This window comes from Colobus angolensis, unplaced genomic scaffold, assembly GCF_000951035.1.
Source record: "Colobus angolensis palliatus isolate OR3802 unplaced genomic scaffold, Cang.pa_1.0 Scaffold147, whole genome shotgun sequence".
Taxonomy (NCBI): domain Eukaryota; kingdom Metazoa; phylum Chordata; class Mammalia; order Primates; family Cercopithecidae; genus Colobus; species Colobus angolensis.
The window spans coordinates 3,175,286-3,195,010 of record NW_012114566.1 but is presented as its reverse complement, the minus strand read 5'-3'; the positions used below and the strand labels follow the sequence as shown (position 1 = coordinate 3,195,010).

The window sequence follows — 19,725 nt, the reverse complement described above, 5'->3', positions numbered from 1 at the left end:
AGGGAGGAAGGAAGGAAAAGAAAGAGAAGAAAGAAAAGAAGGAAGGAAGGAAGGGGAAAGAAAGAAAGAAGGGGAAAGAAAGAAAGAGAGATAAAAGAAATAATAAAAGGAAAGGAAAGAGAAAAGAAAAGGAGGAAAAGAAACAGAATTTTTATAGTATTTTTTCAGAGAGTAGAATTTAGACACAATTTCAGTGAAGTAGTGTTTTGTTAGAGCACAGTTATGTGTACTATTTGCAAAGAGTTCAACATCAGATCTGGATAGTGAGGTGGACCTAGGATCCTCTTTCCTTGGAAACTTCACAGTTAATATAGATGTGGAATATTTTGTGAAGAAACTTCTTAATTTAGGTTCTTTACCTGGGCTGGAAATCAAGACTGCTTCTCTGTGTCAAAGTAACTTAGATCCTCCAAACAAGATGTGGATGCTTTCTACTAATGATATAATTTCAAACAACAAACTGACACTGTGGCTTTGGAGAACAAGCCAGTACGTAAGAAAGCAGCACACAATCAATGAGGACTTCATTATGATGCTTTATAGTTGTAGCATGTCTTTGAGATAAATATTATTTCCTGCTAACTTTGTGTATTAGTCTGTTCTCATGATGCTGATAAAGACATACCCAAGACTGGGTAATTTATAAAGAAAAGGAAGTTAAACGGACTCACAGTTCCACATGACTGGAGAGGCCTCACAATCATGGTGGAAGGTGAAAGAACAGCAAAGGCACATCTTACATGGTGACAGGCAAGAGAGTGTGTGCAGTGGAACTGCTCTTTATAAAATCATTATATTTTGTGAGACTTATTCACTATCACAGGAACAGCATGGAAAAACCTGGCTCTGTGATTCAATTATCCCCCGCTGGGTCCCTCCTACAACACATGGGGATTGTGGGAGCTACAATTCAAGATGAGATTTGGGTGAGGACCCATCCAAACCACTTCGCAACTGAATTTATCTGTGAATTTATCTTGTTATCCTAGCCAGATGAATAACAGTGTTTAATGGATGTGGCTCCCTATGAATAATATCCTTCACTGCCTTTCCCATTTGGTAAGCTCTTATGCTGCCTTTAAGACAATGTTCAGCCAAGAAGGGGCTATTGCTGTTCCTCAGTGGTGATGAGATGAAAGTATGTTCTCTATGAACTGAAGTCCTTTGGGTAACTGTAAGAGGAGTGGTTTATTTCTCTGTCAAGCTATCAGAATCAATTTCCCCATTATGGCTATGGAAACTAGAATCCAGGAAATAGGGTACAACCACGGTTCTGAGTTACCTGCCTGGCTTGTACTTTTTGATGTGCTGACCTCCCCTTCTTTCTTCTGCAAAAACATGTCGGGACCTGATTCATGCTTAGCCAAACCCAATTCCCTGCTCAAAAGTGGGTACAAAGGAAGAAAAACTTTTTTTTTTTTCTCTTGGCAAGTGCATGAGGTAAGGCGATGGAATTTTTACTGATTTTGCGTTACATTTCACACGTATGTGTGTGTGTGTGTGTGTGTATATATATGTATATTGCTGGGGTGAAGAGTATGGAGCTGCTGAAACAGCACTATTATAGATATTTTCTTAATTACGTCTATTCTGCATCTTCGTAGATGTAGGTGCTACATCCTTGAGTTCCAAGAATTTAGCTTTGTATTGATTTACTCTGCTCAATATTTCAGGTCTGGTTGGGTAGATAGGCATTTTATTTTATTTTCAAGCTACATAATTGCCTTCCAGGATCAGTAATTCAAAGTTCTATTTTGGCTGTTCAACTGTTTTAGGAATCTCAATGTTCAAATACAGATGTGTGTGCACACGTACACATACACATGCCACATGCCCCCTCACTGTCGATAAATCATCACAAATTGAGAAATATGTCTTATCTCAACTAGAATATTTCACTAATTTTAACTGGCTTTTTGTTAATAAAATTTATTAATTTTTGTTGATTTGTTAACTTTTGTTAATTGTTAATAAAAATATATTTTTATAAGGATCTAAACATCTTTTTTTAGAAAGAAGTACATTACTAAAATATTTTAAAATGTAGCAACAGATAATTATTAATTGTAATTTCTGCTTATAATCTATTACAAAAATAAAGTAAAACAGATTATACCTGGATATTGAGATGTATTTTGTTCTCTAGTAACTCTGGAATTATGTTAACCATAGAAAAGAAGCATCTGCCACATCCCAATGGTGATATCAAGTGTTTTCTTCCTGAATTGACAAGAGAAAGTTACCAAGAGGAATATATGTCATAGTTACTGGAAGAGAAGATGTAGAATGAGGATGGATTAATTATTCTCATTTGCTTACATTTTTTCAGAGCTATGCCGTTTCTCATTTTATTTGTGAATGATGAAAGGCGTGTAATACTACAGATACTACTAACAGAATTAACTGCATTTCTGAAATGATTTGGAAATTTAAAAAACACACTGGCAAATGTGATTTATTACTGATTTAAACATTCTTAACCGTGATCAACTTTTCATCCACTCACTCCAAATAGGAGCAATATATGCATCACATAAAATTAGCTTAACTGATTTTACAGTGATTGTGTTTTATAATTTTTCTTCCACCATCTCTAGGCTACATTTTTGTATTAATAACCCCCATTAATACGTTGTAGACTGCTTTGTTGACTGTGTGAGGGGAGACTATCTATGGTATATTACTAGGTATACGATTCTCCTAGAGTCAAACAAGTTGAGACTAATGAATCATTCCTTTGGTTTCAGGTTGGTTTAGATTGAGGTTAAGTAATAAGCATTGTAAACCCATATCCAAATAGTGGTACTACTAAGCACATAGGCTTTTGGAATCAGATGAATGGGAGGGGAGTAAAAGTTTTGTGTTAATATTATCAGCCCTGTGACTATATATTTTAGCTTTCTTCTTGGGAAATAGAAAATTATGACATAAGCTTCACAGAATACATTTATACATAAAATAAAACGATGTATGAAAAGCAGTTTGCATCATTTCTAGCATGTGATAACTAAAAATGATAGCCATTAATTGCATTATTATTGGATATTTCATGTTGTATGTAAAAAAGAAACAAATAACAAAAAATGAAAAATGTTGTTCAAAAGCTTTAATTATTGTCTTGCCCTCCCACAAAATCCTATTGATCCCCCCAAACTAAGTATTAACTCATCTTAAACCTGGAAACAGCTCTTTTCAGATACCGATTTTTATAGCAGCTGAATAATTCCTTTTAGAGACTCTTTGAGAGGAAAACAGGGGAAATGCTCTGTCTTAATAATGTTAATTTATTGGTATGACTGCAAAAGGTGTATATATTCTTTGTTAAATTGAACATGCTCAGAATAATAATTCTGAGGAAAACCAATAACGTGTAGGAAAAGGGTAATAATTTGATTACACTTAAAGATGCACTCAAAGCATGTCTATGAAAAATAAAACAACTACTTTATGTTACGCTAGAGATTGGGAATACAATTTTCAGAAATAATTACTTTTGTTTTTCACCTTGTCACTTTTATGTGTTAGGATCCATGTATCACCATTTCTCTTTGTCTGACATTTAAAGCATGCTTTAGCTGGCAATTAATTTCTTTTTCTCTTGCTTTGTTTTTTATCTCACTAGTTGAATAGAAGCAAATAAATTGCCACATTAACCTATTAAAACATTATCTACCATTGTTTGATAGTTTCAAGTAAGGAGTTAGATTTTAGATTTCTCATACTGTTGTAGTTTTCCATGTGTTTGCTTTTCCTGGACATCTCCAGATCTATAGTATCAAGGGAATACTCATGATGATTGTACCAAAGTGATGTTGCTGACATAAGATTTTCAAAAGCATCTCTAAATTGTTACATGTTGGATACTTTTGAAAATTGATTAAGATACAGGAAAGATAGAGAGCCACCATTTTCCAAAATGAAAGACAATTATTTAATTTTCTTTTATTTATGAGTATATTGTCTATAATGACATTTTTGCAAAAATTGCTCTCATTATATAAGTATAATCAGCTATCAATTGTAGGTATCACAGTGACTACATTTTTATTTAGGAGATTTTGTGGAGAAGTGGTTGATGAAATAACAGCTATACATGTATATCTTAATGCTTTTTCTGTCCAGAAGTCTTTTTTTTTAATAAAAATATATATTTTTTTCTTTTTCTTCCCCCACTAGATGTGGGTTCTGTGGAAGGACTTGCCTATCACAGAGCCTGGGATACACTGTACTGGACAAGCTCCACCACCTCATCCATCACCAGACACACTGTGGACCAGACTCGACCTGGAGCGTTTGACAGGGAAGCTGTCATCACCATGTCAGAGGATGACCACCCACATGTGCTAGCCTTGGATGAATGTCAAAAGTAAGAAACAGTGTAGTTTTATTTCTTCATTATAGTTATAAGTCAAAAGAATATCAGAGTTCTGTTAATTTTAAGAAGAATTAATTCTAAAATAAAGTTTCTCTTTGAAGTTTTATTTTCACAATTCAGAAAACTTTTTTTATGTAAGCGCATCATAAATGTGAAAAATCAAAATCTGGACCCTTTAAACGCCAGGCTTCATCTCTCTGAGAGATCTAGTAAAAACAAATTTAAATAATTGAAGGCAAAATGGAAAGAGACAATACTATGCTGGAAAAGGCCTATGAAGAAGACATTAATGCATAGCTGATTGGAATCATAAATTTAAAAAAATTAGCATACACGGGAGACTAAGAGTTTTCTTTCTTTTTTTTTTTTTTTTTTCATTTTAATCAAGTAATTATAGCATCTGGAGATCTCCCAAATTGAAATACAAAAGAAAGCAAACTGCAACAATACAAAAATATTTGTGTGCAGCTGTCTTTTCAACACTAGGTACTTGATAATAGTCTAAGTGTTCTACAGCTGTTTGATGATACATTGTACAGACAGCTAAAATAATGTTTATAAAAAAATCATGACAAAAGAAAATATTCTGGATATAAAATATACTCAGTGAATAAAAACAAAGAAAAAATGGTGTCTTGGGGGATGTCTTAAAGCAGTTACAAAAAAACAAAACAAAACAAAAAAACAACAACAACAACAAAAAACACCTGAAGAACAAAGCACAGGTAAGGGACAAAGAATATCTATCTATGAACTTTCACTCTCATATACAATATGGTAAAGTTGTTTGTTAACTATAAGAAAATGCTTTTTATTTTTAAATGGAACAAATAGACAAAAATCAGACCAATCTGGCCTTCCTTGAGCAAAACTAGAAGAGTTCTTTTTAGGTGTGATTTAAAAAGGAAAAAAAAAAAAAAAACGGTTGAAGAATAAAAAGCAATGACAGATAATCACTGACCCTGACCACTTATCAGAAGAAAGGACTAAGTAACATGAATTGGTCAGTGTGAAAATAGCTGTAAATCTGAACCCTTCCGTAGAGCTAAAACTGAGGTCAGATTTAATTCACTTAATTGAACATCATCTTATATATGAAAATTCTTAAGGTTGAGCAATGCAATGACTCATTCTGGAGCTGGGGAGACTGCTCCTACCACTGTCCTATCAGGATATAGTTTGCTGGCTCAGCTGCATTTATCTCAACACATCACCAAAAGAATCTCAGGACAGTAATAAATGTCACACAGTAGGAATAAAAGAGTTGGGCGAAGGAATTTATAAGTCAGTTTTGAAATAAAAATAAAGCAGTCACTCATGATATTATATATGATGAGTTTTAATTAGTAAGTGCTTTATCCTGTAATTATTTATTACATAGGCTAACATTTACACTTTTCACCTTGCATATGGTGAACTGTAAATTAAAATTAAACATATAAAAATTTCAATTTGATAATTATTTGTAATTAACGTTTGAAAAGGCAATTTATCATATGTGTAAATGACACCTTCAAAACACCATTGTATGTTAATAGATTAACAGATATTTTAAAATAAAATCCTAAATTGCAAATCAAAGTTAGGCTCTCTAAGTTTAAAATTTGGCTCAGTTACTAATTATTTGTGAAAACTTTAATTACTTAAGCTCTCTGGATCGTTCTGTTTTCTCACCTGTGAAATGAAGTGGGGAGGGTGGAATGAAAGGAACACTCCTAACACCTCTAAAATTCTCTTGTTATAAAACCTACAATCTAGGAAAATATTGTAAATAAATTGTGGGTTTAATACTTTACATTCTATGCATAACTTTTAAAATGTTTTAGTTCACTATTTTTTATATTAAATGTCACAATTTATAAGTAAAATTACCAACAATGAAAATTGAATACAAAGATTTTTGTTGTGAATTTGACAATTATTTGGTAATTTTGGTAATAAGTGTCACAAAATACTCAAAACCACCTATTGAAGAACTTTGTTGGCTGTAATGCTAAACTGCCTTTAAATGATTATACCTGGGAATCCATAGAGAACAGATACTATGCTGAAGAATTTAAGAGTCACCCCTAGAGTTCTAGGAATGATATTGTAATTTATAGAAAAATCACACTAAGAGAGAAAAAAAGAAATGTAAAAAACAAGAGTTTAGTAATTTCCTTTCTCCAAAACAAATACAAAAGAGAATGCAGAATTTAAAAAGGAAAATTGGAAGGGGAAGAAGATTTTTATTTTCATCAATTGAAGCAGATAAGTATACTTAGGATAAGAATGATTATACTAGATCAGCTGAAATGTGGTAATAAGTTAGAGTATATTTGCAGTTTGTGGAAAACAAACTTAAGATCACTGTATTGTTCTTGATTAAAGTAAATCCTCATGCATCTAACAGTTTAACTAAATTATTTGAAGGAATACCCAGGAAATCATTTTTTAGAAGTAGGTTCTAGGTTTCATTTAAGAACCCGGGTAAAATTAACATACAAATATCATATACACATCTCCTTTTATTACCTAGACTTTGTTAAAGGTCATAGAATATGAGGTAAATAATTCTGCTTCTTTTTAAATAGCTTGGTATTGACATGTTTCTATTAGTATTTTTACTCTTGATGAGAAGTTTGATTTATAGTTACAATGTTCATTTTCATTAGTTTAATGTTTTGGACCAACTGGAATGAACAACATCCAAGTATCATGAGATCTACTCTGACTGGGAAGAATGCTCAAGTGGTGGTCAGTACAGACATACTCACTCCAAATGGACTCACTATTGACTACCGTGCAGAGAAGTTGTATTTCTCAGATGGCAGTCTAGGAAAAATTGAAAGGTGTGAATACGATGGATCCCAGAGACATGTAAGTTAATGAAGAATTTCTTGGTTATAGAGTTATGCAATGATATATTTAAAACACACATATGACTTATACTCTTCTAAAACGTGCATATCAGGGAATTTCAAAATAGCCTATTGATTGAAACAATCCAGTTGAATAATCTATCACAAAAGAAAATTGTGCACAGTATTTTGAAAACTTCTTTCAAATGTATTTGCTACCATAGAGACAGCTCAACCCATAAACTTTTTCTGGAGCAGCAATAACTAACTTCTTTCTAGTTATTAATTGAACTGGAATGGTTAGAGTGATTTGAATATGCTTCTTTGTTATGTATAGCTTTTAAAAATGTGAAATACAATTGATTAGTTGTCCCAGGATAAAAGAAAATTAGAAAAGAAAGAAATGATCCTCTGTGTTTGTATCCTTAAAGCAATCTAAGAAGCTCTGAAGAGAGGAGAATGGGTCAAGTCTATTCTAATCACTGGACTCTCTTTTCTCTGGGTTCAAAATGAAATGTTAGTGGAAGAGTTGCTATGCTATCCCTTGAGAGCGCTTACAGCAGGTATTTAGGGCCTGAAGAATGGTGAGATGCTAGGGCGCCCCTTTGTCCTGTGAGGAGTAGCCTTGGCAACAGGGAAGCTCAGTGGTTAGATCTGCGTGGCTATACCACTAGAGAAATCTGGGCCCATGTCTCTACCACTATACAGGCCTGAAGGACAAAATGATCCTCAGGCTCCTCACGCCTCCACTGCATTGAAGAAGGTATAGAATGTAATGCAATTTTTTTCTTAAAGGGCCGGATAGTAAATATTTGAAGCCTCATGGACCATATGATCTCTATTACAACTACAGTGTTTCATGGCACTAATGCAGACATAGCGAATATGTAAATAAATAGGCCTGACAGTATTCAAATAAAGTTTTATTTACAGAAACAGACAACAATCAGCAAATTCTGTAGGTATAGAACAAATTCTTTATGGCTAAGCACACTGTTTAATTCAGTTGAAGATTGAATTGACCTTAGGCAAATTATTTAACCTTTATAAACTTTAGTTTTCTGATATGCAAATTCTCCTTCAGGGCAATTATGAAGATTATAGTGCAAAAGTATATGACTCAGAATACAGCATAGAAATTCTAAATAAACCTAGTATATAATGCTTTTGAAGAGACAGGTAAATCATTGTCCTGAATGTGGTGTTATTTTTTATTCTGTCGTGATACTAAAAAAAAATGAGTTTATAACTCTTTATTCTCCTCAATGATTTTTGTTTATACCTATTTTGCACTTCCCCACCCATTTATTCTTATGTATGGTAATTACAGCTACAGTAAGTGGTCCAGTAATAAGATACCACTACGTAATTTAAAGGATTTGTTCTGACATTTAACATATGTGCTTTGTTTAATTGCAACTCATCATTTTCCATCCCTGCCCAAGGAAGGATGATTTCTGATTGGGCCCCAAAGTTGGAAAACTATTTCAAAGTCTGCTGTATTCTTACATGCATCCAGATTACCTCATCTTTATCCTCATATGAATTCAAATTAATTTTTAAAAAGTTAATATTTTTGTTAATAAAATGAGCAATACATTTTTAAAATTCTTTATTTTGTAAAAGTTAATTTAGAGATTATTTATGGACTGTTTTAAAGACTTTGTACAGATTTATTAAGACTTCGGACTGTATCAATTTACTAATCACCCTACTAGCTAAGTCACTGATTGATAATTGTGTTCTAGACACTGTGCTAAGCACTTTATATTTCATGTTTTTATAGCCCTCCCCATGGTAGGCATTATTATGATGATCCTCATTTACAGATGAAGACAATGAGGCACAAAGAAGTTTAGTGCTTGTTCGGGAACACCTCGCCACGTATGTAGTAGGAAGGTGATTCTACCCCTGGTGATCTCACTTCAGCGCCTGTGCAAACCATCATGCTAAATTTGAAAACACTTACAAAGAACCCAACTAAGTGTACACAACCTGGCCACTTCCTCATGCCTTGCAATTAGCAATACATTTGTTCTCTCCTTCTTCCTCACATATCTTTACTATGTTACCCAAAAACACTTTGCACAGTAAATATTTCAGTTCATTACTGAATATGAAACTATGCCTAGTAAAATTTGAAGTTCTGCTGATGTACGTAGTAAACCAAGTAGATTTACTCAACTTGTCAGCATACATCACATTACTTTGTTATACATTTTAAGAACCTTAGTAAAATCGACAGGGAAGACAATGGAGAAGGGCATCCAACTCTAAGTGACACATTAGCCCCTTTAAAACTGCTGTCTGATAGAGACGTAGAGCTTCTGCATAATCTTTTTGAAATACTCTTTACATAGGCTTATATGTATATATATCAAGACAAGCTAATCATTTGAAGCTGGGGTCATCAAAGCTCTTTTTTTTTTTTTGAGGCGGAGTCTCGCTCTGTCGCCCGGACTGGAGTGCAGTGGCCAGATCTCAGCTCACTGCAAGCTCCGCCTCCCGGGTTCACGCCATTCTCCTGCCTCAGCCTCCCAAGTAGCTGGGACCACAGGCGCCCGCCACCCCGGCTAGTTTTTGTATTTTTAGTAGAGACGGGGTTTCACCGTGTTAACCAGGATGGTGTCGATCTCCTGACCTCGTGATCCACCCGTCTCGGCCTCCCAAAGTGCTGGGATTACAGGCTTGAGCCACCGCGCCCGGCCCAAAGCTCTTTTAAAACAGAAAGATCACTATGTGTCCTCACACCATTGCAAGGACCTTTATTATAGCTTTGTGTCTAAAACTGTTTAATAGATATTCTGAAGGCTTAGATAGATATTACAGCATCTCTACTCTGGCCTATGTTATATAAGAATTTTCTCTTTGTTTTTAGTATTCTTTTCACTTTCGTGTTTAGATATACCCATTGCTTAGCTGTGTGACAAATGGTGCAATCAGGGAAGGGAAAGTCTAAATACTTATTATTCATCTCAGAAATTAATATTTATGAAATTCATATTCTGTAATTATTAATAAAGATAATTTTATGAAATAAATACTAGAATGAAAGTGGATGTTTATTTACTTCTTTAAAATTTATAGTTTTAAAGCAATGTTAAATTTAATCCTTACATTTGGTATTGACTAATTGCATGAACATTACCAAGTCATTTAAAATCCTTATGCTTTTTAAAAAATGTAATTTTATTTTAGGTTCAAGGGGCCCATGTTCTTGTTTTGTTTATTACATGGCATAATGCATAATAGTGGGAATCAAAGCTCTTATACTTTATAATTAATGTAGGTATAAAAACAAATGACAGCTAAAATCAACATAATTGTGATGTTCTGTAATTTTGTGGAAATTAGCAGAAGTCATTCTTAATTCAAAAAGGTAAAATAAACGTTCTTTGTCCCCATATCAAGTTGAGGAAGTAAAACATATGCTCAAAGATAGTTAATGATATGAAATTAAATTTGTGACATTTTAATGACAATTCTCAATATTTTAATTCTCAATCTTTCCTTGTTCTGAAAAGCCAAAAATTCATACACAGGCTGTTCTTTTATACAAGGGACCTTTATAAACAGCACCATCATTTAGTGTGCTTGTACCTAGATTTGCCTTGAAATCCAACTGTTATTGTTAGGTAGCCTTGAAAAAAACAGATAATCTAACACATGCCAGTGTTCACAGGAACCAGGTGACTTCCACTTACTATGTGAAATGAAAGCATTGTCAATTGTTGTAGTCCATTCAAGCTACTATAACAAAATATTGCTCCTATTTTTTTCACTCCTCATTTTATTCCCTCTGGGCAACCATATGAATATAATCTTTCATATATATGTGTGTGTATATATATTCAATTTATATTTTATTTTTAAGTAGATCTGCAAATCAACAGGATAAGTTGCATTTTTATATTTTGGAGTACACTGTGAAAGGCATTGAAGAAATGTGTGACAGGTAAAAACTATAGGTTTAGAAAGAATGCTGTTTAGGAAATAGAAAGTATAGTTATGATGACTGAAGGATTCTATAAAAGACTTAAAATACTCACCAAGAAATATAAGAAGAGATGCAAAACATTGTTCATTGTATAATGTGAAAAAAATGCTGAAGCAATGCAATAAAAAGGAGTGCTAGAAAAGTGACAGTTACAGCAGGGAACATTTCTTTTGCATAATTGCGTATTTTCTAACTTTGGATAAAGCAGGTGATAGCAGAAGGCAATCTCAAGAGTAGGGAGATCAGATATCCCCAGGGAAGTGAACAGATTAGAAAGAAGCTAGACATCATAATCGGGAATATTAGATACAGGGTATCTTTAATGAGAAAGAAGTAACCTATATTTAAGTTCATTGATTTTAAAGTGTTGGAGACATTCTTGTAAATTTAGACCTTGTGTGCCCTCGAACGCAGTATGATGCCATGGGTCTTCCAAAGCCTGTTTGAAAAGTGTGCCGTCTTTTGAGTATCTATAGAAATTAGACCGTAGTCAAGCAAATTTTCAAAACTGTGTTTAAACAAAGTCTGATAGGCTTAGTCATTGAATTACATCTTAAAGCTTTTAATATGCTCATGAACATTATGAATATTCTGAATAGAAAACAGTACGTAGCTTTGTTCTGATCAGAAAACAGATTTTTTTGTTTGTTTGTTTTTTGTTTGCTTGTTTTAATTTTTTAACATGGGCCAGGCGCGGTGGCTCATGCCTGTAATCCCAGCACTTTGGGAGGCCGAGGCAAGTGAATCACCTGAAGTTGGGAGTTCGAGACCATCCTGACCAACATGGTGAAACCCCCTTTCTACTAAAAATACAAAAAATTAACTAGGCATGGTGGCACATGCCTGTAGTCCCAGCTACTCGGGAGGCTGAGGCAGGAGAATCACTTGAACCCAAGAGGTGGAGGTTGCAGTGAGCTGACATCATGTCACTGCACTCCAGCCTGGCAATAGAGCGAGACTCTGTCTAAAAAAAAAAAAAAAAAAAAATTAACATGTTGTGTCATGGGCATGTGTTTGTAGAGATTTGAAAAATGCTGATACACTATTGAAAACTCACTTAGTTTATCATAGAAATATTATATAACCCATTGCTTATCAGTAGACCAGAGAAACAGATCCTTTCAAACAGCAAAAATAAACCGAAATGTGTTTTTTAATATACATTTTTATCTTTCAATGTTTTAAATCTGAAGTTTAATAAGCCCATTAGTGTTTTCTATCAAACTTAATGTTAAGTTTTATTATTCTATTTTATCTTAGAGAGTGGTCATAATAAAATACAAGTCCGCACAGTTTAATTTTGACTTGCATTGATAAAAATAATATGATTGGCTGGGTTTTTCTGATTTTAATACCACACTAACTTATGTGGTGGTTCTACCTAAATATTGAGGAATGCATTCTTTATTCAGTGATATGAAACTGAATGTTTTGGGGAAATTTAGTTGTTAAGGCAAAAAAAAATCCAGAAAATAATTCTGTAATGTTTCTTTTTTATTTTTTCTGTTTTGTATCTATCATCTCTGTTGCTCCAGTAACTGAGACATTAACTGATGTTGACAGGGGCTAAGACAGCATGATTATAACCTATCTCCCTGCAGTTACCCTGTAAGTGTTAATCATTTCGTGGAAAGTATCTGCTACCTGCATGATACAGACCTCTCCAAAAGAGATATTTATGTTCCTAGAAATTGCAATTGCTCATGTTCCTTACCACTGACATTCTTTTAAAAACTTAGTCCAAAATTGTTTTCAGAATATATTCCCGAGAAGAAATCTTAAATCTTATGACTTATCTTTAGAATGAAAAGGATTTTTATGACTAATTTGACCCCTAAATAAACACACTCTGATTACATGAACTCTTTTAAGTAAGAATAGGAAAGCATGTTAAATAAATAAACTAGTTTTAATTACAAGAACAATCACAAGAAAATGAGATATTTTATCTTTTTATGGCACACACACACACACACACACACAGTCGAAAGGAAATATTTAGTGCCATAAAATACTGAGACTAGTGCTGCCTTGGGTGATATGATTTTCAAAACTGATGATGAATTCTTGAAAATGTATACAAAATGAGGTAAAGTCATCTCTCAATTTACATAGAAGTTATGGTCCCTGAAAAATAATAAATGTATATTAAATCTGAAATACTTTTGTATATATGTAAAATGGGATTAAATTCCAGGATCAGATAATTATAAGTAAGTTTTCACCTTTGAGAATATCTTGTAGGACATTTGAAACCTGGGCAGAGTCTCAGACAAGTCATTGACAGAACTGCCCCATGTATTGCAGGGCATCCCGATTCCTGGTTCTTTACCACTAGACTACATAGCTATCAGCCCCACCTTACCCCACTCCTATCAAGCAAAAATATGCTTCCAACATTTTCCAAAGTCACAGAAGGAATGGGACTCCCTTGATTGAGAGCCAATAAGATGGGTCATTGTCTTAAAAAGAGATGTGAAGAAAGTTCTCCTGACAGCAGTGATTTTTCTATTCTGTCTTGCATGCCTCAAATACATGGGATGTTGGGTCTATCAATAGCTGGGTAAATCATACCCAAGAAGCAGAGTACCTGACTGTTAGCCTAAGACTTCTCCAAACTTTAATTTTAACAGATCAGCCAATTGAATAAATGGAATTGTATATATCCAGTACCTTTTACATGATGGATGTTGCAATCAAGTACATTATAAAGAAGTCCATTATCTACTAAATTCTGAGAGGCTGCTGGAAATTGGATGTTTTCTTGTCTTTGACATTTTTCTGAATTCAAGAGGCATCATTCAATATCAGATTATTATGTCCAATATTGATTTCAGTACCTTTTAAGTATTCTTGGGCCTGAATAGTTATTCAAATTATAATCAGACCTTAATTACTTTCTAATTTATTTAAAAATGATCTTTATAACATTCTAATCTTTAGAACAGTAGGTGACTAAATGGAAATGTGATCAAAGTAAAGAATATGGCAAGTCTATGAATTCTATTAATCCATTAAAAATTATCATGTAAAACATATTTTTCCATGGGGAGATTTAGTATACATTAAGTGATAAGTATAGAGTGAACACTTTAATATGCTGTCTCTCAGGCTAGATGCATAAAAATATTTCTTGAATGAAAAAATGAATGTCGTTGTCTTCATGTGCTCTGTTTGCCATAACAAAATACCTTAGACTGGGTGGCTCAAAAAACAGAAATTTACTTTCTCACAGTTCTGGAGGTTGGAATTCTGACATCAGGATGCCGGCATGGTGAGGATGGCGAGGGCCTCTTTTCCTGGCTTATGGATGGTCATCTTCTCACTGTGTCCTCACATGGCCATCCCTTGTATGTGCATGGGGACTGCGTTGGGGGCCGGGGGAGAGAGAGAGAGAGAGAGGGAGAGAGATCTAGGCCACAAATTCTATAAAATTAGTAACCTACCCTTATGACCTTATTTAACCTAAATTATCTCCTTAATGGTCATATTTCCAAGTATAGTCATATTGAGAGTTAGGGCTTCAACATGTAAATTTTGCAGGGAAGCACAATTCAGCCCATAGTCACTATGAATCCGTATCTATAGGAAAAAAGCATTCTTCTCTCTATATATATACACACATTTACATATATGATATATTAAATATAAATTTATATATGCATATATACATTTATACATTATATATATTACATATATATACACACACACACATTTAAAAAGTCCCAAAATTTTTAGTAGAAGCCTTTAGGTTGTGAAATTATAAGTGATTTATTTTTACATGTGTGCATTACTAGAGCAGATAACAAATATTTATGAATGAAGGAAGAAATATGCATTTGTGCTTATGAATTTTTAATTAAACGTTTTTATTTGGAGATAACTGTAGATTCACATGAAGTTGTACGAAGTAATACAGAAGGATCAGGTGTACTCTTTACTCAGTTTTCCCTAATGATTACATCTTGGAAAAGTATAGTACAATCTCACAACCAGGGTATAGACAACGATGCGGTCAAGATACAGAACATTTCCTTCATTCCATTGATCCCTCATGTTGCTTTCTTGCATAGCTGTGCACACTTCCCTTCTTTCTCACTCCTTTCTTAATCACCTTCAACCACTAATTTATTTTCCACTTCCATAGCTTTGTCACTTTAAGAAACTTATATAGAACCTTTAAGAAACTTTTCAAGACACTTTATAACTTCTTTATAAAGAAACTTTAAGAAACTTATATAATGGAATTATACAGGGCATTTCCTTTAGGGACTGACCCTTTCCCTTCAATAGAATTCTCTGGAGATTCATTCAGGTTGTTTCATGTGTGACTAGTCTGTTCTCTTTTCTGCTGAGTAGTATCTATGATATGAATAAGCCACAGTATCTTTATTCACTTGTTGAAAGTCATCAGGGCCATTTCTAGTGTTTGGCTATTATGAATGAAGCTTTCATGAACATTTGTGTACTGATTCTAGAATAAACATAATTCTTCATTCTCTGTAATAAATGTCTAAGAGTTCAATTACTGGGTCATACGTTAGTAGCATGTTTAGTTTTTTTTAAGAAACTGACAATCTGCTTTCCAGAATGACTGTACCATTTTACATTCCCACTTACAGTTTATGAGTTATTTATATATTTTAAATGATACTTTTTGTTGGCTATGTGGTTTGTAAATATTTTCCCCCATTTTGTAGTTTTTCCATTCTTTTCACATGAGTTTTATGCTGAGCAACGTTTATTTTGATTATTTTTAATTTATCATTTTTTTCTTTCATGGTTCACGCTTTTGATGTTTAGACTAATAATTCTTTCCCTAGCCTTAGACTCCAAAGATTTTATTTTATTTTTTCTAAAACTGTTATAGTTTCACATTTCACATTTAAGTTCATGATTCATTTTGAACTTATTTTTGCATTTGGTCAGAAACTTAGATCAAGTTCCACTTTTTGCCTATCGATGTCCATCTTTTTTTGTTTTTTTTCTTTTCTTTGAAACAGAGTCTTGTTCTGTTGCCTAGGCTGGAGTACAGTGACACAATCTCGACTCATTGCAACCTCTGCTTCCTGGGTTCAAGTGATTCTCCTGCCTCAGCCTCCCGAGTAGCTGGGACTACAGGTGTGTGCCACCACACCCAGCTAGCTTTTTGTATTTTTGGTAGAGACGAGGTTTCACCATGTTAGCCAGGCTGATCTCCTGACCTCGTGATCCACCCACCTTGGCCTCCCAAAGTCCTGGGATTGACTTTGGAGTGAGCCACTGCACCCAGCCTAATGTCCATCTCTTCTCTAATTGCTTGTATACTTTTTTCAAAAATCATTTGGGCATAACTGTAGGTGTCTATATTGGGGTTCCCTGTTCCTTTCCATTTATTTAATGAGTTTACCACTCTGTCAATACCACATAGCCTTGATTTTCAAAGTTATTTTAGATATTCTATTTTCTTTGCCATTTTGTGTGGGTTTTAGAATAATCTATCCACATCTACAAAATGTCTGATATATCTATAGTGTTTTCAGGTATATTCTTTGTCCAGCTTTTTTAGCGGTTGCTTTAGGTACTGCAGTATATATACATTACTTATCAATCTACAAGCATCACCATTTAACCAGTAAAGTGAAGCATAGAAACTTTACATCCCTTTATGTTTCTTTAGCCTCCCCTGTTTGTACTATAATTATCTTAAAGATTTACTCTGCACACAACAGTGTTAGATTTTGTTTGCTTCAACCATCAAACAAGTTAGAAAACTCACTATGAGATGGAAAGCCTATTTTTATTCACTCATATTTTTGCTCACAGTGTTCTCCTTTTTCTTGATGTTCACAGGTTTCTTCTTTAATTGCTTACCTCCCTAATGCTTTGGAAAGTTCCTTTTGTCCACTCTTTGCCATCTGTTGTGTCAAATTATCTTAATTTCCTTTCATCTGAGACTGTTTTGATGTTCCGTTTATTTCTGATATTTTCCCTTGACATAGGTTACTGGATTGACAGCTTTCGTTTCATATTTGAAAAATATTGGGTCACTTCCTTCTGTTCTCTGATTTCTGATGAGAAATCTATTATTATTAAAATTGTTTTCTTCTATGTAACATGCAGTTTTCCTCTGGCTGCTATTAAGATTGTTTCTTGTCTCTAGTTTTCAGAAGTTTATTTTTATTTTTAATCAGCAAATAATAATTGTGTATATTTCAGGAGTACAAGGTGATATTTTGATGTATGTATATGTTGTGGGATGATTGTTCAAGCTAATTAACATATTAATCACCTCGCCCATGTACTTACTCATTTTTGTACTATTTATCTCCAAAGTTAATTGCTCATGTCTAACTGGAAATTTGTACCCTTTGACCAACATCTTATTCCCCTTCACTCCTGACTTTGGTAGCTACTATTCTACTCTCTACTAATAAGAGTCTGACTTTTTAGATTCCACATGTGAGCTCCTGAAGTATTTGTCTTTCTGTGCCTGGCTCATTTCACTTAGCATAATGTACTACAAGTTCACCCATGTTGTTACAAATGACAGTTTCAGAAGTTAAATTATGATGTGTCTTGGGTTTATACTCTGTGCGCTTTCCTCTGCTTTTTGAATCTATAGGTATATGTCTCTTGCCAGATTGGTGGTTTTCAGCCTTTATTTTTTCAAGTCCCCTTTTAGCCCCACAGATTCTCCTCTCCTTGTGGGACTCTTTGACATGAAGATGAGGTCTTCTATTATAGTCTCACAGGTCATTGGAGTTTCGTTCAGTGTTTTTTTTTCTTTCTACTTTTTCTTTGTTGTTGTGACTAGTTATTTCTGTTATTCTACTTTTTAGTTTACTGACACATCTTCCATTTCTTCCATTCTGCTGTTGAATTTATTCACTGAGCTTTTTATTTAAATTATTGTACATTCAGTTCTAAAATTTCCATTTTGTTCTGGTTTGTTTCCTCTTTTTTTTTTTTTTTCTAACTGAGATTTTCCATTTCTTTCCTAAAGCCTTTATTTTTTTCTTTTTTTAACTCTTATTAACGGCTACTTTTAAATCTTTTTCAAATAGTTTTTACACCCCTGTCATCTTGGTGTTAGCATCTATTACTTGTGATTTTTTTTCAGTCTCTTTGAAATCTTCCTGGTTCTTGAATCTTCCTGGTTCTTGAGTGATTTTGTTTGAACTTAAACATGTTTTACTACATGTATCTCCATATTTTCAACCCTTCTCTTTTAACTGTCTTTCCCTGACATAGGTCTGGGAGGGGAAGTGTGGGGTGCTACCCTATTAAAGTAGCAGGTCCTCCATTCAGCCTTCATTGATACCAGAGATGAAACTGGGACTCCTCTGTGCTTCTGGATGAAGTGTGGGAGTTCAGGCTACCTAGATGGCCTCTACAGTGTCACCTAGAGGACGATGGTGGAAGGCCTGACTCTCCAGTGAGCTGCTTCTGACACCACCTCAGCAGAGAAGGGGAGGGCATTTTATTGCCATCAGGTGTGTGTGGAAGCCCAGGATCCCCACTTGGCCGTTGCTGGTGTGGGTGTGTCACAGCCTTTCTCCTGTGGTGTTTGGCTATGGTAAAGTTTTCTGCTGTGCTTGCTAGGTTGTCTCTTTCCTGGCCTTTTAGCTCCAGAGAGCAGGTTATTGTTATTACTATTTTTTCTGTGTATGTTGCCATTTCGGGGTTGCCAGCTTATACAATTTGAATCTGAGATACATGAGACAAAATGACACTCAGGAAACACACTTCCATGGTATTTCTTGGTCCCAAGATACCCAGCTGGATTACTTTTTCTCTCTACTTTTACAGTCTCCTTATGTTTGCTTTCTGTATAATTTCAAGTTGTATGTAAGAGAGGAATCAAGAAATGTGTGTCTATTCAATTTTTCTAGGAGCATAAGTTAATGTGCTCATAGATTTTTAGACATTCAGAATAGAAAAAAAGGAAACATCTATTTGTGTCTTTTTAAAGACACTTTTAAAGATCTAAGCTGATTTATGTCCTATAAGTCTATAAAACAAGGCCCATGTATTGCCAATGAGTTTAAACAGGAATAAGACTTATTAAAGGCTTATTAAACACACACGATATGGCATAATCTATAGCCCAAAGACATTGAAATCACTGATTACCCACCTCAGAGAAATAAAGATTGTGAAAATAAAGATGGTTGATTGTGTTGTCTAAATGTTATTGCCTGTAATGATAATGTATAGATGTGATCACAGAGTATAATGAAGTTTTTATGAATATATGACATTGCCAAATATAGGTATCTAATTGAGAATAAGAAATAAGTGAAAAGAAAACTAAAATTAGTGTTAGATAACATTGTTTCAGCATTGGACTGGTTCAAAAGAACTCTGTGATCTTGAGCAATTATTTTAATCTTTTTGAATTTCAGATTTGATGTTTTGGGCTAGACTTAAACTTATTTTCCAACTCTAACTTTTTATGCTTTTACCATTGGTCATGTAGAACTTAACTAGATCAACCATTTGATATATATTTTATAGTACATTCATATAAA

At 33.9% G+C, this 19,725-nt stretch overlaps 1 protein-coding gene across 1 annotated transcript in view; it reads left to right on the top strand.

Annotated features, from left to right (window-relative positions):
• Nucleotides 1-19,725, top strand: part of LRP1B (low density lipoprotein receptor-related protein 1B) — a 1,318,888-nt gene that overhangs the window by 919,830 nt on the left and 379,333 nt on the right. Inside the window, exons 41-42 of the mRNA XM_011935709.1 lie at nucleotides 4,177-4,366; nucleotides 7,030-7,234. Of these exons, the coding sequence (XP_011791099.1) occupies nucleotides 4,177-4,366; nucleotides 7,030-7,234 (395 nt within the window). The remainder of the gene's footprint in view (nucleotides 1-4,176; nucleotides 4,367-7,029; nucleotides 7,235-19,725) is intronic.